This window comes from Parambassis ranga, chromosome 3 (genome assembly GCF_900634625.1).
Source record: "Parambassis ranga chromosome 3, fParRan2.1, whole genome shotgun sequence".
Lineage (NCBI taxonomy): Eukaryota > Metazoa > Chordata > Actinopteri > Ambassidae > Parambassis > Parambassis ranga.
The window spans coordinates 16,049,732-16,072,631 of NC_041024.1; the positions used below are offsets into that span (position 1 = coordinate 16,049,732).

Genomic DNA, 22,900 nt, shown 5'->3' on the forward strand with positions numbered 1-22,900 from the left:
ACTATAAGCATATTTCATTTAAATTAGCAAAGGTTTTGTAAGAAATCTGTAAAAAAAAATTAACTGGATCTAAAAACTTTCATGATACATGAAAGTTTTAGAGTCAGAATGTTAATGTGATAACACAATGTGAGGTGGTATAAGTGCAAAGACTGAATCACAAAAGCATTCACTGTACCTGCATCTTAGTGGCATCATCTTCCTCAGTCTCTCTCCCAGTTGTCAAAATGGAAATCTGGTGTCAATCTTCTTCCTGCAGAAGGAAAAGCAGACAGACGGACTGAATCAGAGATCAAATAAATAATAAAGACAAAGACTAAGTCATGTACATGTGCAAAAAGAAACTACCACAAACTTTAAGATGTCTTTAACTAACGGAGAAAAATGTTATTTATGTGTTGAAATGTTCTGGAACTCACTCAAATTTGATGATGCAGCGTTTCACTGCCGCTGATATCAAAGAAAACAACAGCAGCTGTCAGGCGGTAAATTGCGGCTGCTAACAGTTTGTGACAGGAGTGGGAGGAAAGTAAGAGCTACATGAGGAGAGAAAGCTAAAACAGGATTCCTGCGATTCAGGCTTTTGATGTGTGGCAGTGAGCTGAAGGTACAGAGGAGGGTCTGATGGAGGGAAAAGGGAAGGGATTTAGGATAGAAGGGGAGAAAGAGAGAGATAATGAAAGACTGACAGGCGGGGGGGGGGGGGCACTCAGGTTGAATGAGGTGATGAGAATGTGTGCATACTCATGTAATTGCAGAAGTAAAAGGCTGAACTTTATGGAATTTTGGAAGTTGTCTGTTGCAGAAAAGGTGATGATAGATGACCTGATCAATGATAGAAATATGGGAAATACTGAGTTTTGACATTTCATCAGAAAGAAGGTGACACAACAGTGAAGAAGTGGGTAAAAAACAAAATGAACAGTGGGGTGTTTTGCACATTGTGTGTTTGTGATTTGTTTGCATCTTCTTGACTGTGTTTGTTTTTGACATCAGCTCAGAAGACAATTCACTCAGGCTGTGTGAATCATCACTGTATTCAGAGTGTTTTGTGTTTTGAGTGACAGCACTGTATTTGCCCTAAGCGTGTTATGTTCTTTTTGTTTTTATCAGTAGCATCTAACAACATGTTTTCTGTTTTCTGTCTCACCTGCAGGTCAAAGTGATGATGCGTGTGTGCCCGGTGTCTCAGTGTGACGCAGCTGAGTCCAGCTCCTTTCTGAAAGTGGATCCCAGGAAGAAACAGATCACCATCATGGACCCGTCTGCAAATCAGACCCCAAATGCTGCTGCACAGAAAAGAGGGGGAGCCAATCAGAATCCTCCAAAGATGTTTACCTTTGATGCTGCGTTCCCTCCGGATGCATCACAGGTAAGAGAAAAGATTTTTGTACACTTTATTTCTGAGAATTAGAGCCCATACATGTGTGCTATAGCCAGCAGCTGGTTAGCTTAGCAGGGGCAGCACGATAGTACGATAAATTAATAAAATGCAAGTTCTTGCAGACAAGTAACACCAACAATAAGTGAATGCACATTTTTAAGAATTGATTAAGCTTTTATACACAGGTATAGCTGCACATTTGCCATGATTGAAAGGCTCATGACACCAATAACTGTCCTGTAATATTTCTTGTTTCTGCGTTGATTCTTAACTTTGTGCCAACCGTGCTGCATTGATACCAACAGTATTAAGGAACAAGCCCATTGTCTACATCTGAAAGTTCTACTCTGTCTTCTTCTTCTGCACTGTCAACACCTGTTAAGGGGCTCTAAATGGCTGCTATTATTTCCAGTTCTAGATGTGGATCTATACATAAATGTATTTCTGATTTTGTCTGGACCTCTCGTCATTCCTGTCTGTCTGTTGCTAGGCGGAGGTGTGTGCAGGAACAGTTGCCGAGGTTATTCAGTCGGTGGTGAATGGAGCAGATGGCTGTGTCTTCTGCTTTGGACACTCCAAGCTGGGTAATGCTCTCTCACACACACATGCACACACAGGCTATAAAATCAGAGCATGCGTGGCTTGTGAGTCATCTGACCGTCAGTGTGTCGCTCCTTCACTTGGCCGTCTCTCCACTGGCCCTCATCTATCAGAGAGAGAAAGAAGAGGATTAGTGTCTGCTGAAGCTGAAAGCATTCTCAGTCTGCTCTGTCTGTGTTTCTGTCTTCCCTTTTCTCCCTCTAATCCCTCTGAAGCTGGTTTTTAGAGGAGCTGTCTTAAAAAGGGTCAGGACCCCTCACTGCACACTGCAACATGTCTGAACCCAGACTGGCACAAACAAAGACCCACCACACATACATGTTCTTTAACTCTGGGTCAGCCCCTGTTGTGTTTATCCCTGGACATCCAAGCAGCATTATCCTTCCTGGTTTGTGATCTTCATACAAACAGCTGGAGTCCCCTTGAGCTGCTGAACAGAGGACAGTAGCAGAGAGTTAAAATGTGTCGAGTCAACAGGGACTATGCTTGTGTAAACAGCCGATCCATGAAGTTTTAAGTAAAAACCAACATGCAGAACTGTTTTCAGTTTCTAAATTGGCCATTAATAGTTTATTATGAATTTCCCTCCCCTGTGGATAAGGATATTTACCTCTGCAACTTATTTTGCTTATTTTTGGCATTGTTACACCATTTAAAGTGCTGAGAATGAAGCAAAGGGTTAGCGACTAGTACTTGTGGACGCTAATGGGGATCAATGTAAGAAAAACGAGCCCTGATGGTCATGGCGTTGCAGACTATGTTCTGCATTCTCCATTTCTCTCTTCCCTTGTCTCTCGTAATGCCTCTGCTGTATTTAGAATAACTAGATACTGTGTTCCAAGACCATGCCCCCAAGAAATTTGCTCAGTGGGCGAATGAGCCAAAAAATGTTTCTAGGCTTGTAGAGCATGTGCACCGGATTCCTCTGGCTCAGCAAGCTGAGAGCATGCTCATTAAAGACTTCCTCCAGTTGAGCTGGCTGACTTCCTGTTGGTTTCCTGCACACATGACGGGGACTGTTGTATTGGGCTGAATGCATGCATCAAATGATATCAAAATGTTTCAATGTTTATAAAAAAGGTGCCATTTTGTGTGTGTAGGAAAAGGGTTTGTCAGTGCACTACTGAGCAAAGATCATCGCTCAGGCCATTGCTTCTTCTGCAGGCTGTCTACTCTCAAACATAACATGAATGAAACTGATTAAGCGTATCCAAAATGTTGCTGTTAATCCCACGCTGCAGGGGAAAACCAAGCACACATACAAAAACTGCCAGTACAACAAACACAGGGATGATAGCACAGTTACAACGTGAGCTAAGAGAGAGAGAGAGGCTGCCCCACTGTGCTGCACAAGTGGTGCATGCATCTACACCTACAACAGCTCTTCTGAGACAGAAACCCAACATGGTACACACAGCCTGTCCAGATCATTTCATCATGTTGACATTCAACTGTTATATTGACACATGAAAATACAGATTGTTTAAAAATCCATGATGGCTATGACTGGAGCTGATGCCCAGCATCCATTCTTACTCCGTGTGCTTCATTGTTTCAAAGCGCTTTAATAGGATTTAAAGAGCAAACTATCTTTGATGGATTCCTCCATCAGTTTTACTGTTATGTCAGTGCTGTGACCTTGCTGGCGTTAGTTTAAATGGCTCCTGCTGTAGCAGCAGGAGAGATAATTCTTTCTGATCTAGCTCACCTACGGCCATGGATCTTAATGAGCCTACATTATAACGACATTACCTTTTTTTTCTAATTAAAAATGGGGAAACTAACGTGAGCATTTGTCTTCAGCTCTGAGGCCCTTGGCTGCAGACACATATGGAGAGCAGTCTCATGCATATTTTCACAGCAAGCAAAAAAAAGGTTATGATTGAATGGAAAGAATTAAATAAATGACCGAATTATTCCTGAAGTCAAGGAGTGTAATTTTTGCTTTAAGTCATGTCTGATGGATTTTGTTATAGATTATTGGCCATCTTTTAGTCATGATGACTGTGAAAGCTCATGTGTGTCTTGAACTGATGCCTTCTTCTCTCACACATTCTCACCTGGTTCATTTTTTATCTGACAGCATTGGTATCTTCAATTACCAGGAATATACATCAACTGCACACACACACACACACAGGGTTATACTGGCTGCAGTGTGCCGTCACTGTGTTGCAGTGTTAGTCAGTGGAACAGTCAGCTAGACCTGATGGCCTGTGGTATTTAGAGGAGAAGGAAAGTCATGTCTAACTTCACATAAATGTGGACTTTAAAACTCAAGCTTGAAAGGCACAAAACGAAAATGAGAGTGATTTAATCAGATTTGTAAGACAAATCAGGCTAAATGGCCACAGGCTGCTTTAATAAAATTCTTTGGTTAATGCATTCTTTAACATGTTTTTAACAGCACTTTGTCATTGTGACCTCTGTGTAGACTTTGTGCCTCTAAATTCACCCCTTGTTTATTTAATATCCTGCCTAGTGTCTACAATAATTTTGCGACAAATGATGAAAAGCGTCTTTGTTTTGACAGTAAGTCTAGATGCTCCAGGAAACCAGGAGAACAATGTAAAATTACAGTGTGGCTGACAACCTCCCCTCCGTCCTGTTCTCAGAACAAATCAGACACATTTCTCCGCTCTTCATCACAGGAGTCAGGCTTTTGATGTCCTCTGTTTTTCGTGTAAGTGCTCATGTCGGTATGATTGTTAGGTGTGACATATGGCTTTGTTTAGGTGTGTGTTTGATCTCCAACTTCTGACAGGCAGAGCAGGTGTGGGAGGGGGCATAATCATCATCTTCTGACTGAAAGGGACAGATCTAGAGGCGCACACGTTTTATACACATATCCATTCATTCTTTTTTTTCAAGGGTCTCCATCTTTTGTTCACTCTGCTCTTATTTTGTGTCTCTGTCTCATCCAGGTAAATCGTACACAATGATTGGTCGTGATGACTCTCTCCAGACTCTGGGTATAATCCCCTGTGCCATTTCTTGGCTGTTTAAGCTCATCAATGAGAGAAAAGAGAAAACAGGAGCTCGCTTCTCTGTTCGCGTCTCTGCTGTCGAGGTCAGTGATGGTGATGAAACCTCCATTTGAAGCATTACTCAGTGCAATGACTAACACAGACATTCAGCACTTTGTCATAGATGAATAACAAGTGATAACAAGACCGACATACGTCACAACATTAAACACAATGCAAAAACAAGCTTGGTGACAAATCCCACATACACATGGCAGCATTTCAAGGACCTTAAATTTACTGCTGTAAGATCACAGATTAAACTTTTGACAAAAAATACAAGACAACAAAGTGACTGTGTGTGTGTGTGTGTAGGTTTGGGGAAAAGAGGAGAACCTTAAGGACCTGCTGTCCGAAGTGGCCACAGGCAGCTTACAGGATGGACAGTCCCCTGGAGTCTACCTGTGTGAGGACCCCATCTGTGGCATGCAGGTATACACACAACCGCCACAGCAGACAGTGATATTGTGTAACCTGCTGAAGATTAAATGATATGATTTTCCTTTATTTTTTAAGCCTCAGGCGGTCGTCTTTTATCTTAACTATTGTTGGATGTGCTCTGCTCGAACAGACGCTCACTGTTTGAGGCACAAAAGCACACATGCACAGGGCATATTTTAAACAGTGCATTCAGAAATTCAGGCCCTGCCTCTGACTGGCAGGATCCAAACTGTGGCAGCTGAAATAAAAGTTGACACAAACAAGAGGGAGTTAATGAGCAGAATTCTTAAATTGCCTCTTTATATATTTGTTTTATTTATTTATTTATTTTGTACTTTTTTAACATGTACTTTTTTTTATACTTTTTTAACATTAACAATACAATCTGATGAGCAAGATTCAGTAACAAAAGGCTATTTATAAGAAAGGTAATCACCACCATAATTATCACTATTGTCATCATGCAGGTAACCGAGCAGCAACGGTCTGAGTGTGTGTGTGTGTGTGTGTGTGTGTGTGTGTGTGTGTGTGTGTGTAAGAAAGACAAAAACAACTGAGTGACAGTGAGCGAGCTGGTGCCTCTGTGTGAGTGTGTAGTTATATGTTTATAGGATTAGAGGGTCTGATACAAGCACATCTGTGTAATCCTTAACTAATCTGACATAATCTCATCAGTAATGATATCCTGCAGTACAACACACACACACAAACACACAGTCGGTTTCTGTCGCTCTGCTTCTCCTCTCTGCTTCCCTCTTTCTATTTCTAGCATACCTGCGGGCGAAATAGAAATGCTTTATTAGAATATGCCAATCAGTCTCCTTCATGCTGAATCCACATATTATCAGAGTTTAAACGCTTTTAGGAAAGTAAACCAAACCCCTACAGCTGGGATGAAGTGGTACTTTTCTACGTGTCTGTCTGTCTCTCTCCTCCGGCCACTGATTGCTGCTTCCTTATCATGTAATATTCACACTTTTATTTTCCCTCTCGCATGTGTTATAGCTCCAGAACCAGTCTGAACTCCGTGCTCCAACACCAGAGAAGGCAGCCTGGTTTCTGGATGCAGCCATAGCAGCTCGCCACAGCAGCCAACGCCCTAACACCACAGAGGAAGAGCACAGGAATTCACATATGCTGTTTACATTACACATATACCAGTATCGCATGGAAAAGACGGGCAAAGGCGGGAGTAAGTACTGTTTGTTCAAATGCTGTTATGGCTTTCATTACTGTTATTATAATTATTATCAGCACTCAAACATGACAACAGTAATTATCTATTTGAACTGTCAGATACAACAGCTATTTGGCTATTTACACCCAGAGCAGCAGAGCGACCTCCCCTCACCTCATGACCTCCCACTCTGACAAAAACACAGATACTGTGCTTCTGCTGCTGCACACACTGCTAGCACTCTTCGTATCCTTTCACAAATTGTCCTTTTAAGTTCCACATTTGATCTGATCACAGAGGAATAAAGACAGACATGCCACTTGCTATTAATACACTGCACTAGAACAGTTTGGAGAAAAAAGCAAAGTGACAGCATAAACAACAATGATGGACAGATCATATATATGCTATCTATATGCAGATCAATATATGTTCCCTATTAATCCATGGTGGCTTTGAACAAATAGGGAGCTTAAGCATCAGAATCCTTGACAGGGTTGTCTGCTTATCTATCAGTGACTGTATGATCTCTTCATATATATGTATGTAAATTCACACACTCACACAGTGCAGAGGTAGCATGTGAGCACCCGGGTATGTTTTAGATGTCTGACCAAATGATCAGTGATGACAGTGACTTTCAGTGCACTCATGGGTGTGTGAAAGAGAAGGAGAAGGGCCAGTTAGCACATGCAGCAGTTGTGAATGCTTACACAGATGTGAGAACAGAACTGTCTTTACCCTAAGACAGCTTTTCATGTCCAATGTCAACAGTATACTGTTTTAACATATGGAATGTAACCCCCCCTAACCCTTATACCTCTGTGTCACCTCCTATCGTTTCACTTCTGCCAGTGTCAGGTGGTCGCAGTCGCCTCCACCTGCTGGACCTCGGCAGCTGTGATGTTAAAGTACTCGGAGGAGGAGGTGGAAAAAGCCGAGAGAGCTCCTCACCCAGCGCAGCCCCACTGTGCCTTTCTCTCTCCGCCCTTGGCAATGTGATTCTGGCGCTGGTCAATGGGAGCAAACACATCCCTTACAAGTAGGTTGATGTGTGTGGGAGAGGAGAAGAGCTAAGATGCTTTGATTAAAGTGAGGAAAAGAAGCAGAATACAAGATGCCATATTAACAACTGGATTAAAGAAGTGAGAGAGGAGAGCAGGATGTGTTGGAGGTGGAGGAGAAGAGGAAACAGACAGCAGGTTTTTTTAAGACGCTTCAGGTTTGGGGGACATCATGTTATAAACAACAACAGCTGCTATTACATATTCATCACATTCATTTTGCTGGTTAACTGACTGGCAGTTAGAGCAAAGGAGAGAGTTAGCAGGAGAAGGTGAGATTACACAGACAGAGCTGTAAGATAAGGTACACAGAAAGTGAAAATCAGCATTTTTGTAAATCAGGTAACATATGAGGTACAGGTCTTCTTTTTACCTTTTACTAACTCTTCTCCTTCCTTCTCTTCTTCACTCTCTTCCACCCTCCTTCGGGCTGTGTAGCTCACTGGGTTAATTTAATCACAGGCTCTTGCATTTACATTGCAAAACAACCTGCTACTATGTGCTGAGGCTCTAAGCAAAGCTTTGCTGAGTCTGGTTTGGCACTGGTGACTCAGACTGTTGTTGGAGTGCAATGGGATTCAACTGGTTTAACAGTCAATGCTGTGTTTGTGCTGCTAACCAAAAGTCAGGAGCAACACTTGGCTGTTGAAGGAGGATGGATGGATCACATCACTGCAGAGCTAAAGTCAACAGACTGCTTAAGACTAGGATTTATTAAAAACTGATGATTTTCTTTTGAGCTGCAGGTATTAGCTGCACTTTCCATGCAAGATTTAATAGATAGATAGAGATAATTGACCATTAGATAAGTGTTATTTAATAGTTTTTTATTTAGAGTTTATTTTAACTTATTGAGGTAGATGCTGCTTCTGCAATTAAAACAATTTTAATAAAAAAGTTAAATAATAAAAAAGACAAGAAATAAGAATGATTCACTTATAAAAATCTTCATGTAAATCATCCAAGATAGGAGTAGCTTGAAGTGAAATTAAATAAAATAAAAATTGAAATTGCCTTGAGGATATTCAAGGTTCAGGTACTCAGTGGGTAAAACTGAATTTCTCTCAGTTTCTGCAAAGCTCGGTAAAAACTACAAGGTAATCCAGTCATGCTGAATAAAGACCGTTATTAAAGGATAGCATCAAATTAAATGTAACAGGCCACTCATGGTAATGAATCAAAGCAAAGAAATAAACCACCGGCATCTTCAGGCAGAGAGCCAGTTATGGAAGAATGGGTGAACAGAATTTCACATTCTTCAGATTTCACTATTAGCGTGAATGCTCACATACTTACAATCACAGTTTTACGACTAACTGAAATGTCATTAATTAGTAAGATGTTGAGTTCTTAAGATGAGTTCCAGAACCCTGCTCATCTTCAGTGCTTTCATTCTTTTCTTAATTTGCCAGACCTGTTCCTGCTGGTAGGTTTATCCAACATAGATTAGTTGACTTTTGGACTTTGTGTTTATAGCATCACAGTTTATGAAATGATGCAGTCAGTGTGCTATCATCACAGACGCTTCGCTCAGCCACAGTATATGCTCATGTCAGGGTTCAAAACATATTTCCAAGCAATGAGTCTCATCAGGGACTCAACACAACTCCCTGTCCACAGGTACATGAGCGTGTTTGCTTCTTCAGGTTTAGTTCTTTTAAAGCTATAGGTGCCATAGATGCTCCAATTGTTATACTGTTCTAATGTTACACAGCATTATGTTACACATACGGCGGCCCTCGGTGGTAATAAATCCAGCACAGGCTCAGTGGTAAAATCTAATTCAACATTCCCAGCACTTGAATTAACATTCAAATGAATACTTCATGAGTCATGAGTTTACCTACATTAATCTGTAGAGAGATAGAATGAGGGAGAGAGAGAGAGAGAGAGAGAGGAGGGTTTGTTGAAGCCTGAGGCATCAAACTGAGAAAGAAGAAAAAGAGAGAGCGAGAGAGCGTCGATGAAAAAGAGGAGGTCAAGATAGGAGTGTGTGTATACTTTCTGTGTATGTCTGTGTGTGTGTGTGCGTGTGTGTGTATACGAATAACTGCCGGCTGTGTTTTTAGAAAAAGGGGACAGCAGCAGCTTGAGGTATAGGGCCACAGAGGAGCTGTACTCACTGTCAGCCTGCAGGCCACACACGCCTGCACATACACACACACACATGCGTGCGCTTGCACATACACACGCACATATACACACACAAGACTATGAATGATTGCAGTAGCCCACCCAGGAGGACGTCTTTTCTTAAACACACAGCCTAGTTTTTCTCTCCCGTCTGCTTGTTTAATCTCTTTGGGAGATAGACCATCTCCCAATATTAGACTTCGCCAGAGTGCTTCTTTTAAGACTTTGAGTACAGCAACCTTTCATGTTTTGTTTAGGCATCATTAATCAATAAACGTTGATGCCATTATAAGCTGGCCTCTCTTATATCCCTGTTATTTATATCCTAAATATATGTCAACTAAATGCTGTTTTATTATTGCACAGATTAGCATTCACTTGTGAAATATTTTCAGGTAGCAAGAGCAGTTATTAATAATCCTATAATAATAATCAAATGACAGGCATTTGTGGGTGTCTGTTTGAACATCGACCAGTTTTGTCACATGTTTAAGTCACTGTGTGTGTTTCCAATGTGTCTGTAGTGCTCACATCTTGCTGTATATGTGTAACCAGGGACAGCAAGCTGACCATGTTGCTAAGAGAGTCGCTAGGCAACATGAACTGCCGGACCACCATGATTGCTCACATCTCTGCCTCACCCAGAGATTTCTCAGAAACCCTCTCCACCATCCAGATTGCTTCCCGGGTCCTCCGCATGAAGAAGAAGAAAACTAAAGTCACTGTGGTGAGTTCTGATCAAACATTCTTTGAAACTGAGAGGTGAATTTATTAATATCATAAAACTAAAACTTAAGGGATTATTCTGATAAAGACAACCAGCACTTCTGTTGATACATCTTACACACATAAGTCACATGTTGGACTGTGTGTCAGTAACTGTGTCATTATAAAAACCTCCTGATCAATACCTTGGCATTTTAGCATATAATGCCTCATGCTGTACAAGAAAATCTTGTGTAGGAGTAGAAATGACTTTATTCTGAATGATGCTGTGCACGTGCACAGTTCATTGCAAAACATTATGCATTTAATCACTTTGCCTCCTCTTTCTGCTGACACCTTCACCGTCTCCTGCTCACCTATGTGAGTTTAGCAGCACAGAAAAAGCTTCATAGCTCTGAAAATAAGCTAAATATAATCTGAGGTAATGAGATACCGTAAAGCACAAGAGAGATGGAAATAATAAAATTAATTGAATTACAAGATAAAAGTTTTGTTCTTAAATCTGGTGGATTACTCGTCTTAGGTGCATATTTGCCCAGGATCTCCATGGTTGTCATCTTTTTCATCTCAGTTAAAGGAAAATAAGGCCAAAAAGGAAAAAAAAATAACTCTGCAAGTCTAAAAAGGGAATCATATCCCTCTCTCTCTCTCACTACCCTTGTCTGCTCTCTCTTTTCCTCTCATCCAATCTCTTTCTAGCAATACACCTCCAGTTCCTCTGGAGGAGAAAGCTCCTGCGAGGAGGGTCGAATGCGTCGTCCCACACAGCTGCGGCCTTTCCATCACCGTGGTGACACAGACTCTGACCTCCCGTTGCTGCGTCTGTCCAGTGACCCTGACGAATACTCCAGCAGCGAGCAATCATGTGACACAGTGATCTATGTGGGCCCAAATGGGGCCGCGGTATCAGATAGAGAGCTGACGGACAACGAGGGACCGCCAGAGTTTGTACCAATTATTCCGGCTTTACTTCGTGGAAAAACGTCAGAACAGCATCCAACACAAAGCCAGCCAGCTGGAGCACAGCACAAGGTAATTTAAATATATATTTACACATTCGTTTTGGACAATTAGCTGTCATCGCAGAAATATTAATTCTAAAGAAAGAGTAGGTGCCTTACTTCTCGGCCGATTTCTGTGACAGGTGCAGGCTCAGCCAGACGAACAGCTCAGTGGACCCTCTCAGCAGCCCTTGACGCAGCCCTCTCAGTCTCTTCTTGGTCAGCCGTTGGCCCCCGTCCCAGAGGAAGGAGCTGAATGCCTGAAGTGCAACACCTTTGCTGAGCTGCAGGAGAGACTGGACTGCATTGATGGCAGTGAGGAGGTGACAAACGGCATTACAAAATACAAATACAAGACATTGCAGATTTAAAATGGTTGTTATTGTGATGCAATCTGTAATGAATGTTAAATGCATAGCAGTGCTGAACACACTGTCAATTCATTTTTTTTTATTTTTGCATGCATCTGTGTAGCTCTATCATAGCTTCTGTTTTTGGTGGCAATTTTCTTTCCCTTTCGTGGAACATGTGCTTCACATTGTGTTAGAAAGTGACCTTGTAATTGTAAAAATATCTGTACAGCAGCCCATTCTTTACTGCCATTAGTGCAGGGTTTTAGTTTGTAAGCAGCTTGAATCATCTCCTTTATTCTCACCTATCACCATTGAAAACCTAAAATAAAAATAGCATCAAATCAGATACCTGTGCTGTTCTCATAGATGTTGCTCTTCTTCATCCATCACTCTGTTTTTGCAGGTGGCAAAGTTTCCCTTTGAAGAGGTTCCAGCGAGCAAACAAAGTGCCAAACAAGAGCCATGTCCATCTTCACTGGTTCCAGCCTCAGCTCCTGGTCCAGGCTCTGCAGCTGTGCTGGATACAGAAGCCAAAACAGGTGAAGGTTACATGCATTCACTTGATATGCTATGCAATAAAAACTCCTATTGTCTTGTATTGGGGCATCCTAATCACTCTTGTGTCTAATGTTTTGTTTGGGTGTAACATCTCCAGGCACTGCGTGCGCTGTAGGAGGTGTGGTGCAGTTCTCCTCAGCAGCAGCAGGCTCCAGGAGGAGGACTAATGACCAGCAGCTTCAGGAGATCAAGGAAGTGGTGGAGGAGGCAGAGCTTGCCCACACCATGATCCACAGCCTGGCCCAGAGTACTGGCTCCCCCATAGTAACCAGTACACGAAGCATTACAGGAAGCAGCAGCATTACCTCTAACCCCCTGCACCGGGCCAAGAGCTCCCACCTCCATGACAGGTGAGGACAGGTGGTTGTGATGCTGTTATTAGCCTTTAGGAATGACTTTAAAGTGATATTTGTATTATTTGCTCTCTGTACAGTCATGAGAGTCTGAATGTGGTGGGTGGTAATACTGAGGGGAAGGCACGCCCTCTAGGATCCCCACGCCTTGGCATAGCCAGCCTGACCAAAACCTCAGAGTATAGGTGACACACTCAGACACACTGAGCAATAATGTTGACTGTTGACATTTCTTTTCAGTGGAAACCAAGAATCATCAAAACTAACCTTTGTATTCCTACCATTGTATTCTCAGGCCTCCATCCTCCCCGTCCCAGCGGTGTAAAGTTTACACCCAGAAGGGCGTGATGCCAGCCACACCCCCTCTGTCCTCACACACCCTGGCTCAGGATGGCCAGGCCACAGATGCTTTGACCTCAGACAGTATGAAATTTTTTATGCTTTAAAGTTTGCTGAAAACCTGAGAATAATCAGAATATTCCATTTATCTATATATTTTCAATGTAAATGTTCTTCTTTTGCCACCAACCATCCTATGAATCCTTTAACTTAAAAATACAAGCTAGCGTTGATTGCAAAATGGTCTATCTGTTGCATCCACTGGTTTAAACTGGCATAATACTGCCAATTTTCTAAATTACCAGAGCACCATTGGATGCATGTATTCTGCACTTGGAAAACAAAATAAGCTACATTGCCAAATTTTGTGTTTCTGAATATACAGACAGTTTGGCTGCAGATAGTGGCCGCTCCTCCACAGAGTCCCTGCTATCCAGGACTTCTCCTGCGGGTATGAGCCCACAGGTCCGAGAGCCAACTCCATCTCTGTCTGCCAGCCTGGGCTCGGCTGAGACACTCTGTGACGATGATGTCCCACCGATACCTTTAGATACACAGAAGGATGGTGAGTGGTTACACAGCTATATTTGGGCAAGGAAAGTGGAGGAAGATGCAAAATAAGACATGAATAACATCCAAGATCTTGATGTTGTAATGGCCAATATGTACTAAAGCAGCTCAGAAATAAAAAAAAAAATCATATTGACTCTTGTGCTTCCGATTGCTGCAGGACTGGCTGTATCTGTGGGGACAGTTGGGCCTCTCTTGCTTGGAGAGGATGAGCTGGTGTATACTATGGCTTCTGGAGGTGAGGAGGACCTCGTACGTGTTACAGCTCTTGTTAACACTCAGGGCTTGGCTGGTCGACCAACAAGCATCATCAGCTTCAACAGTGAATGTGGGTCTGCAACTGGCCTTGTTTCAGGCTCTCAGCCTATAAGCACCAACAGTGGAACTGCTTTGGATGGAGCTGTGGAGGATTATCACATGCCTGCAGGTCCTGCTACAACATCAGGGGTTACAGAGGTTGTTGCAATGGCAGAGGTTAGTGTGAATAACTTACTTGTTAATTACAGGAATTCAGATAATTCTGGCATGTGCCTGTACAGATTAGATGATGCAGTGCTTGATACAGTGTATACAAAAATTATATTTTAAAGACTGTATTGATTCCTGTTGCAGGTGGCAATGGCCAAGCTGCGGGTAGAGGGTGAAGCCTTAGCTACTGGGCTGTCTAACTGTGGTTCACCCATCTCCTCCTGGATGAGTGACCTTAGCATGGGCAGTGACGCTGATCAGTCTCTCCACAGCTTCAGCCAGTCACAGAGCCAGCAAGGGGAGGCACTGGCTGATCCAGAACCCAACCAGAGCTTTGGAGTGGAGGGGTTTATTGATCATGCAAGCAGCCCAAGAAGAGGGAGCCTGGAAGGGGAGATGGTGCTGTCAGAGAACCTGAGTGATAAGGGTACTCCTACCAAAGAAAGGCTAAGAAAACTGCCTCCCTCTATGGCTAAAACTAACATCCAGATCCTGGCAGGACCTAGTAACCTCTCTCCTTTCAAGAGCACCATTAGTGTTTACCCATGTTTGGCTGTCAAACCTATGGTCATACAAGAACCCTCCATCCTCTCCTCACCTACAAAGACCAACCTAATGAAAGACTCAGTCAAGTGCAATGCTTCTATGTCCAGTGAGATGAGCTTTGAAGATCCTTGGTTGAAACGTGGTTTGGAGGACACAGGTTCCAGGGAACTTGTGTGCGAAGTAAAGCCAGAGAAGAGCCACTCAGGAGAGAAGACTGGCAGTGGAGACCACCGAAGCTTCACCAGGGATGGTAAGAAAAGATTCAGAGATAGTTAAAATAAAAAAGTTTGTGTTTGTTCTTATGCATTTTCTTCATCATCAGGTGGGGATTATGGCATCTCTAGTTCATGTGGGGAGGTGGTATCATCTCCAGACTCTTTTAAGAGAGTGGTGGATGGTTGCGAGATGGTAGCTGTTGTTGCTCAGGGTGAATGCCTGACTACTATGTACAACCCTGACATCCACCGCACAGCCAGTCTTCCTCGTGGCTGGCACCGTCTCAACCGCCATGATGGCTTAGACAACGGAGCTGAGTACCGTAATCTTGGAGTCACCACTTCAACTCCTTGTAGTCCCCGTGCCACACTTGATCGCTTGGGATTAAATGGAAAACAAGGCTTTTTCTCCCACAAGAAAGGGGGAATCCCACCTCTGCCTCCGGTGCGAAAGTCTAGCCTTGACCAGCGAAACAGGGCCGCCAGCCCTCTCCACCAATCTGGACATGGAGTCTCAGCAGATGATACAGGGATATCTGGCTGTGGCCCTGCAGGAGTCACTAGACAGCGTGGCTCCAGCATAGACAGCAGCAGACTTTTCAGCGCCAAGTTGGAGCAGCTTGCCAACAGAACCAACTCTCTGGGCCGGGTCCACAGCTCACACAGTGGCTCCCACCACTATGACTGCTTTTCCCTGGAGAGAGGCGAGAGCCTTAAAGGGGGAGGGGGAGTGAGAGGGGACAGCACCATGCCTCGAACTGGCCGCAGCCTCACCCGTACGGGTTCCATGTCTTCTCCCACTGGAAACAGTGGCAGTATCAACAGCAGTTCCAGTCCAAGCAGCGCTCCGCAGTCACCAGCGAAGACAAGCAGCCAGTCAAAGATTTCAGCTGTCAGCAAGCTGCTGATGACCAGCAGTCCAAAGGCCAGGAGTCTGTCTGCCTCCAGCACTAAGACCCTGAGCTTCTCAACCAAGTCTTTAAGCCAAACTGGCAGCCGCAGCTCCAGCCTTCCTCCTAATGGAAAGGTAGGAAGGAATTCTTTACAAATTACCTTTCTACATGACCTACTACATGACCTTTCTGCACTGTTCAACTTTCTTGGAATCTATTTTCCTCAGCCTCAAAGTTCAGTCCAGGGCCCTCTGCAGCAGGGACCTGCAGCTGGATCCTGGTCTACCCAGTCTCTGAGTCGCAGTCGAGGTGGAAGCCTGACTGCCAAGCTGCCTCTGAGGGCAGTCAATTGTCGAATCTCAGAGCTTCTCCAGGGAAGTGCAAGCTCCCGTTCCAGGAGTCATGCCCAGGGAGGAGGCACAGATCCAGCAGAGGAAAGAGGAGGAGCAAGGTTAGCTAGTTTTACTTTATTTTGGCAAAGCAAGAACTTTTCTCCATCTACAACATTCATAGAGCACTAATTATAAACTGCAGATATAAAATACACTCTTCCTATCTTCCTGTTCTCAGTGGAGGGGCAGCTGGAGCAGGGGGTGGTGGAGGAGAATGCCTGGCAGAGGAGAGGCCAGCAGCGGTACAAACACTGCCCTCTCCTTACAGCAAGATCACAGCTCCTAGAAAACCACACCGCTGCAGCAGCGGCCATGCTAGTGACAACAGGTAAGAGCAGTGGGGAATGAAACTTCAGTTTCCAGATTTTTTTTTTGCCTTATATTTTACTGTGATCCCATTTTGCCTCTAACAGCAGTGTACTGAGTGGCGAACTCCCCCCAGCCATGGGGAAGACAGCCTTGTTTTACCACAGTGGTGGCAGCAGCGGCTATGAGAGCATGCTGAGAGACAGCAGCGAGAACACAGGAAGTACCTCCTCCGCTCAGGACTCCCTCAGTGAGCACAGCTCAGCCACCACCTCCTCCCGACGGAGCTCTAAGAGCAGCAAGAAGAGCAGGAGCAACACAGGTCACAGGCAACATTTAACCTCTGTTTGTAAGGAGGTATTGTCACTTGTCAGTGTTGAATTTGGACTAGACGAAAAAATAGGTATAATCTAAAATTACATGAAACTACAGCATCAACAAAACCATGAGAAACCCATGACTAGTTTCTATAAATAACATCTGAATGGGTGAATTCATTTCCAAATGGGTGTGTGTTTATTTAGGACTTCCACGTATTTATTTTTGGCTTGTTTTCATCACTCATATGTAAGTGGTCAAGAAGCTTAAAAAAAGAAGTGAGTAGTAGAAAATAAAACTAAATGTAGAGACCTCTGTGAAGGAAATCAGTTGGTGAAAAGGCTAAATGAGAAAGAAAAGAGCAGACGAAGGAAACATGAAGAAATGTGTGGTTGCAGGAGGTGCCAGGTAGGAAAGGTGACCCTGACCACCCATCTGTGAAATGGTAAAAGGGATTCTGCTGGTGTAGGCTGTAATGAATATATATTCACCAGAACACAGAGAGCTTGCTAATGCGCCTGCCAAATTACCCTCCACTGGTTAAGCATGAGGATGGATATGTGCATAAAATCAGAGTCGTGGGAGGAAATTCTTCTCGGTGTGTCTCTGATTATTGATTTAAATTGGAATTAGCCTCCCCCATCCAAGTGTCTCAACTCCAGCTGTGCAGCAAAAATTCTGGATTTACTCTTATTCTGTTATATCCAACACACAGATTCTGTGTTAAACTGCCATAGGGCAACACAAAGAAAGCCAGGCTTAGCCTGTGTTTGGTGGATATGAAGGGGAAGAAAGTGATGGATACAATTATGTGAGGAGGAAAGAGCATGTGCACCAAAGACTGAAGCAACATCCAAAGAAAAATGCCAAGCTTTTCTTTAGGCTTAATATCCATCGGTTTGTCTTTCTCTATGTCTCCCTCTCCTTGTGCGGTTTCCATCTGTTCTCCTCACACATTTTCTCACTCATCCATCCAATTCTCTCCCTTGCACCTTCTCCTCCCTGTAGACCTTCAATCTTTCTCTGTCCCATTCTGTGCTGCTTCCTAATGAAATACAAATGTCTCTGCTTGACCTTTCTGTGCCGCACTGAGACCAAAAGACAGCTGCAACCTTATTAAAGTCATCACTTTCTCTCCCTGCTCTCCCACACGCCCTTATCTCACAGTTCTGGATGAATATGATAAGTCTCATTCCTGTCGACATGGTTGGCAATTTCAATGCAAAGTGTGTGTGTGTGAACCTATGAGTTTGTGTGTTCATTGTAGCATAGTGGGCAGATTAGAGGCTGACCTGCTGCTCTTATCTATAAGCGTCAACTTTTTATCTTGCTTCACACGCCATTATCTGTTTCTCCACGTCTCTGTGCTCTTTGAACACACAGTAGTTTTCATTTGTCCTTTCTAAAACAGCCATCTCTTTCTCTGCTGTCAATGATCTCTTTTCCTACTTTCTGCTCTATGAAATAGATTTCCCCTTCATTTTCTCTCATGCATAGGTGTATAAAAGGGTATCCCTGGCGAGTGAAAGTACTCTGAAGTAGCTCTCTATCCACTGTATGGCTGTGGATAGATGTTTCAAATTGAACATTGTAACTTGTGGAATCATTAGAAATAGTCATTTGCCCTGCTGCTCTGCTAGCTGCCCTAGTTTGTGGTACAGAATCATTGCAGACTTTTAAATTAACAGCCTCTATCCTCTATCTCCTGATAAACTCAGATAGTTCAGAAGTGTCTTTTTTTGAAGTTGTTATCTTATTTATTCCTACAGGTCTCCAGCGTCGCCGCCTGATTCCTGCACTGACTTTGGACTCTTCTTCCTCTTCACCTTCTCACCGCTCCTCCTCCAAACAGGCCCTCACCTCCTCCTCCTCTTCTTCCTCCAGCCCAGGAGCATGCTGGGTAGATGGCCCACTGGGGCCTCCTGCACCCTCAAACCTCCGTGGCACGACTACAACAACTGAAACCTTTGAGATAAAGGTGTATGAGATTGATGATGTTGAGCGACTACAGAAGAGGAGGGACAAGGGGGGGAACAAGGTAAGAGGGAGAGAAAGGACGCAGGTGACAATGAATCTGTCAAATAAAGGATTGGAGTTATAATGCTAATATTTGAGGGTCTGAGTGTTGTGCCAGTAAGAAGAGACACCAACTTTACAATAAATTAATAAATAACAGTATGAAATACATTTGTAAGGATTTTCACAAATTAACATAACCACACCAACCACCAGCATTAACATAATCACTACATTTCAATAGATCTACATTATCTACCTTCATATTTTCTTTGTCTAACGTATTCAATATCATTTTACAGACTATAATAAATTCCTAAGACTTTGCAGACTCATGAAATAGTTGCAAATGAATGCATAGTGCAGGTTTTTCAGGTTTCCACTGTTAAACCTTTATGTGTTCAGGGGAGGAAGCTTTGTGAGCTTTGGGAAAGAGGAAGGGAGAGAAAAGCATGAAATATAGATTTTACCTGCAGGGGCATGAAGGAAGCCACTTAACCCCCGACAGCTCTACTGAAGCTGCTCAGTGTCCGAAAATAATCAACTGTGGTCACACAGGGAGTCTAGGAGGTGTGAATGTGGGTAACTGTGTGAATGTTAAGCATGCTGCTGCTGAAAGAGAGCCACATGTGTGTCACAACACACTGCTCTGGAAAAATAAAGGTGTGTAAAATCCATACCTGTGTGTCTGCCCTCTCTGTTTGTGTCAGGAGGTGGTCTATATCAGCGCCAAGCTTCGTCTGTTGGAACACCGCCAGCAGCGCATCAGTGAAGTCAAAGCCAAGTACCAGTGTCTGAAAAAAGAACTGGAACAAACCAAACAGTACCTGATGCTGGAGCCACACAAATGGACCACTGAGTGTAAGTGTGACATGTAGAAATGTGATTGTGTGTGCGTGTGTGATTTTGATGATGAGATGATATGAGCTGATCAAAGACATGTATTATTCCTATAATATGTATATTTGCCGTTGTGATTGGTCAAGTATCTTAACCGTTTGACTGATTTCTATGTTTCACTATTTATTATGTTTCATAGTAGTCATTAGCTTGTCTGCTAATTCAGTGAAATCGAATGTAGCAAAATAGCTTCTCTGTGCTGTAACAGAAAGAAAACTGATCTGTGTAGTGTTTTATAAATGTATTTTCTCTGTCTGTCCATACCCAGTCGAGCTGCAGCAGCCCTACGAAGTAGACTCACTGGAGTATTTGGAAGCTCTGGAAACAGTGACAGACAAACTGGAGACCAGAGTCAACTTCTGCAAAGCCCATCTCATGATGATTACTTGCTTTGATGTGTCCTCAAGACATCGGTAGAGGGATGGACGGATGGTGAGCTGCGGGATGGAGAGGTAGATACTAGACTAAATAAAGAGGATTACAGCCAGAAAATATCTCTTTAAGACATAAATCTCATTGGATGACAGAGGGTTGGAAGAAATAACACAAGGATGGACCGAACATTTAGTCATGAAGTCTCCTTAAGGAAGCAGGGGGCTGAATGAATGGAAGCAATGGGAATATACCGAGTTACCTAACATACAGTGATGAGTTTATAGATATCTAGGATGGGACCTGGAAGCAACCTCAGAGACAGACAAATGAGCCTGAACAATAAACCAAGTGACCACAGAACAAAACAAGTAGACTGCAGAGACAGCTCTCAGACAGAGTGGAACATTTAGGAATGCACAGAGTGAGAAGGAGGGGAGAGCTGAATACAAGCTGCCATTTTCTAAACAGAGATGGATAAAGAGGTGCAGGAGAAAGACAGTTTTTCATCTCCCAGCTGTTTGGAAAAGCACTTTTTAGAGTTTACATGGTTGTGACGCATTGGTTGTAAATACAGTGCGCTGACTACACAATGGCCTGGTATTGTTACACAGTCTCTGACCAGGGTACAGACAGGACAACAAAGAAGATGATTTAGATAAGTGCCTTGTGAACATTTTAACAAAACCAAGACCAATTCTCTTTCTTTCATTCTGAATATGTGTACATGCAGTAAGTATGGTGCTAGCATAGGAAAAAACCCCACAAAAGACCAGTGTCCTTGAAAAAGCTTTTAATTTGTAGTCAATTTTCTAACTGTGACGTCTTACTGTGGGTCAGTGTTTATTATATAATAAACTGATAATGTAAGTTTCAATGTATGGTCTTTGGTACATTAAAGAAAACATGATGAAAGGGGGAAAAAATAAAAGACCTACAGGCAGTAAGGACCAAAAACCTTGATAAACACAATTTTCCAGGACACAGTTTAGACCACCTCACAGACAGCTTCTTGTGGTGTTGTTTTTACCTTGACTTTCCTCACAAGCAGAGCACATCTGAATTTTGACCCTCTGGGGCATTCATACAGTGCTCTCCCCTGGTGCAGATGTGATGGCTTTCTCATGTTCACAAAGCAATGAATCGTCTGAGTCACAGAAGAGTGGAAATGAAAATGTGATCCATCAACTGACTGACTAACAGACGGACAGACAAACGTCTGTGGTTTTTATATCTGTGTTGTTCTGCCCTATTCTAAAAGAAACTGAATGATTCGTCATCGTGTGTGTTTTATAATTAAATATCTTATTTTATTTGAGTGCAATGGGACCACGTGGAGACTTTTGATGATAGTAGGATAATGGAATTAAATGTAAAAAAGATATTTAGAGAAATAACTCGTGAGGAAGATCCAGGTGTGGGTAATAGCATTGAAATGCATTTCATGGCCTGATTTATTGGTAAAAAAGGCAGGACCAGTCTGGGCTTTGGGACTACTGTTGAAAAAAATTACATAAAAGTAGTAGTGAAATTAAAAGTCATTAAATAATAGTTGAACAAATTAAAAGGCACAGATCTCTGCCTGGTTCCATTTTTTTGGATGGATAGCAACACTTAAAGATTTGTTAATATTAATATCTATGGTGCTTGAGATGTTTATGATCTAAGTGTTTGTACAAATATAAATATATAAAAGAGCCTGTTTTCCTCTGACGTACAAAACAATAACCTTCAAAAGCTTCTTCTACATCATGCCATCAGGTCTGTTGTTTTCAGTACTGCCACGCTCCCATCTGAGTGGCTCGGCCTTGCAAACAGAGCATTCTGGGAGATCCTGTTTATCCTCTTTGAAGTGGAAGGGAGAGGTTGTCTTATTGGTATGGTTTGTCAAAGGTGTCTTTGAAAATTCTGCTTTCTTTCATCAGACTGACACAGAAAAATGAAAATATTCAATTACCCCCGTGAAGTTTAAAATTTTATACTCATACTTTTGACAAACTGGAGCGGAGGCAGGTAAAGCATGTCTGTTTCCATCTCCCAGATCAACGTGCAAGTCATGAATGAAAGTTTATTTATTTAGTCGCTTATTATTGTTCTTATTTATTTACACTTAAAAGAGTTACTATGCATTTCAGAAAAATAACTGTACATACTTTGCTGAGGCCATGTCATATATAAATATATATACTGTGCACATATCATATATGCGCTCATCTTTATTTTATATATATTTTGTTGATTTAATTTGCTACTGTTGTTGCTCTTTGGAATTTGAATGGGTTTGGGTTTCCAAAAACATCCACATCCTGCTTAGTTATGTAGCTCAACAACACCACAAATACCCAGAAAGACATAGAGCGAACACAAGTGTGAAATGACAGCTGCCGGTATGGTCTGCTGTTAACGACGGCTCAGTAGTGAGCAGCAGCGGATGTTTTGAGAAGCCTCAGGACGTGCTGATGACCTGTGTTTGTTTCCTGTGGTAAGATGATGGAGGATTTTATCCTTGATGTGTCTCTGCCAAATCTATCTAATCTATGGTAGCGCTTTATAATTCCAGCAATAAGAGAAAATCACGTGGTTTTTGTGGCTTTGAATCATTTCCACTGTAAACTCTGCAGAATACTTTAAATCAAATCAGAAAGCACAAGGTCTGAAGAGAAATATATGAGTTGCGTCATTAAAAGAGCTTTCATGAATTATAATGTGTTACCTGGAAATCTGACACATCTCAGAGAGTAGTGTGCGG

General features: G+C 42.7%; 1 protein-coding gene across 1 annotated transcript in view; it reads left to right on the plus strand.

The window, feature by feature from the left end:
- The window catches only part of kif26ba (kinesin family member 26Ba), a 63,880-nt gene extending 42,635 nt beyond the window's left edge, over positions 1-21,245 (plus strand). The window contains exons 6-28 of the mRNA XM_028401711.1: positions 1,157-1,372; positions 1,875-1,968; positions 4,909-5,054; positions 5,326-5,442; positions 6,457-6,643; positions 7,484-7,670; positions 10,381-10,552; positions 11,251-11,583; positions 11,702-11,875; positions 12,309-12,444; positions 12,609-12,813; positions 12,897-13,001; positions 13,112-13,239; positions 13,541-13,720; positions 13,886-14,199; positions 14,338-14,989; positions 15,062-15,981; positions 16,075-16,306; positions 16,429-16,567; positions 16,653-16,867; positions 18,633-18,901; positions 19,590-19,740; positions 20,048-21,245. Coding sequence (XP_028257512.1) covers positions 1,157-1,372; positions 1,875-1,968; positions 4,909-5,054; positions 5,326-5,442; positions 6,457-6,643; positions 7,484-7,670; positions 10,381-10,552; positions 11,251-11,583; positions 11,702-11,875; positions 12,309-12,444; positions 12,609-12,813; positions 12,897-13,001; positions 13,112-13,239; positions 13,541-13,720; positions 13,886-14,199; positions 14,338-14,989; positions 15,062-15,981; positions 16,075-16,306; positions 16,429-16,567; positions 16,653-16,867; positions 18,633-18,901; positions 19,590-19,740; positions 20,048-20,196 — 5,421 coding nt within the window. The 3' untranslated portion in view covers positions 20,197-21,245. The remainder of the gene's footprint in view (positions 1-1,156; positions 1,373-1,874; positions 1,969-4,908; positions 5,055-5,325; positions 5,443-6,456; positions 6,644-7,483; positions 7,671-10,380; positions 10,553-11,250; positions 11,584-11,701; positions 11,876-12,308; positions 12,445-12,608; positions 12,814-12,896; positions 13,002-13,111; positions 13,240-13,540; positions 13,721-13,885; positions 14,200-14,337; positions 14,990-15,061; positions 15,982-16,074; positions 16,307-16,428; positions 16,568-16,652; positions 16,868-18,632; positions 18,902-19,589; positions 19,741-20,047) is intronic.
- Positions 21,246-22,900: the final 1,655 nt, after the last annotated feature.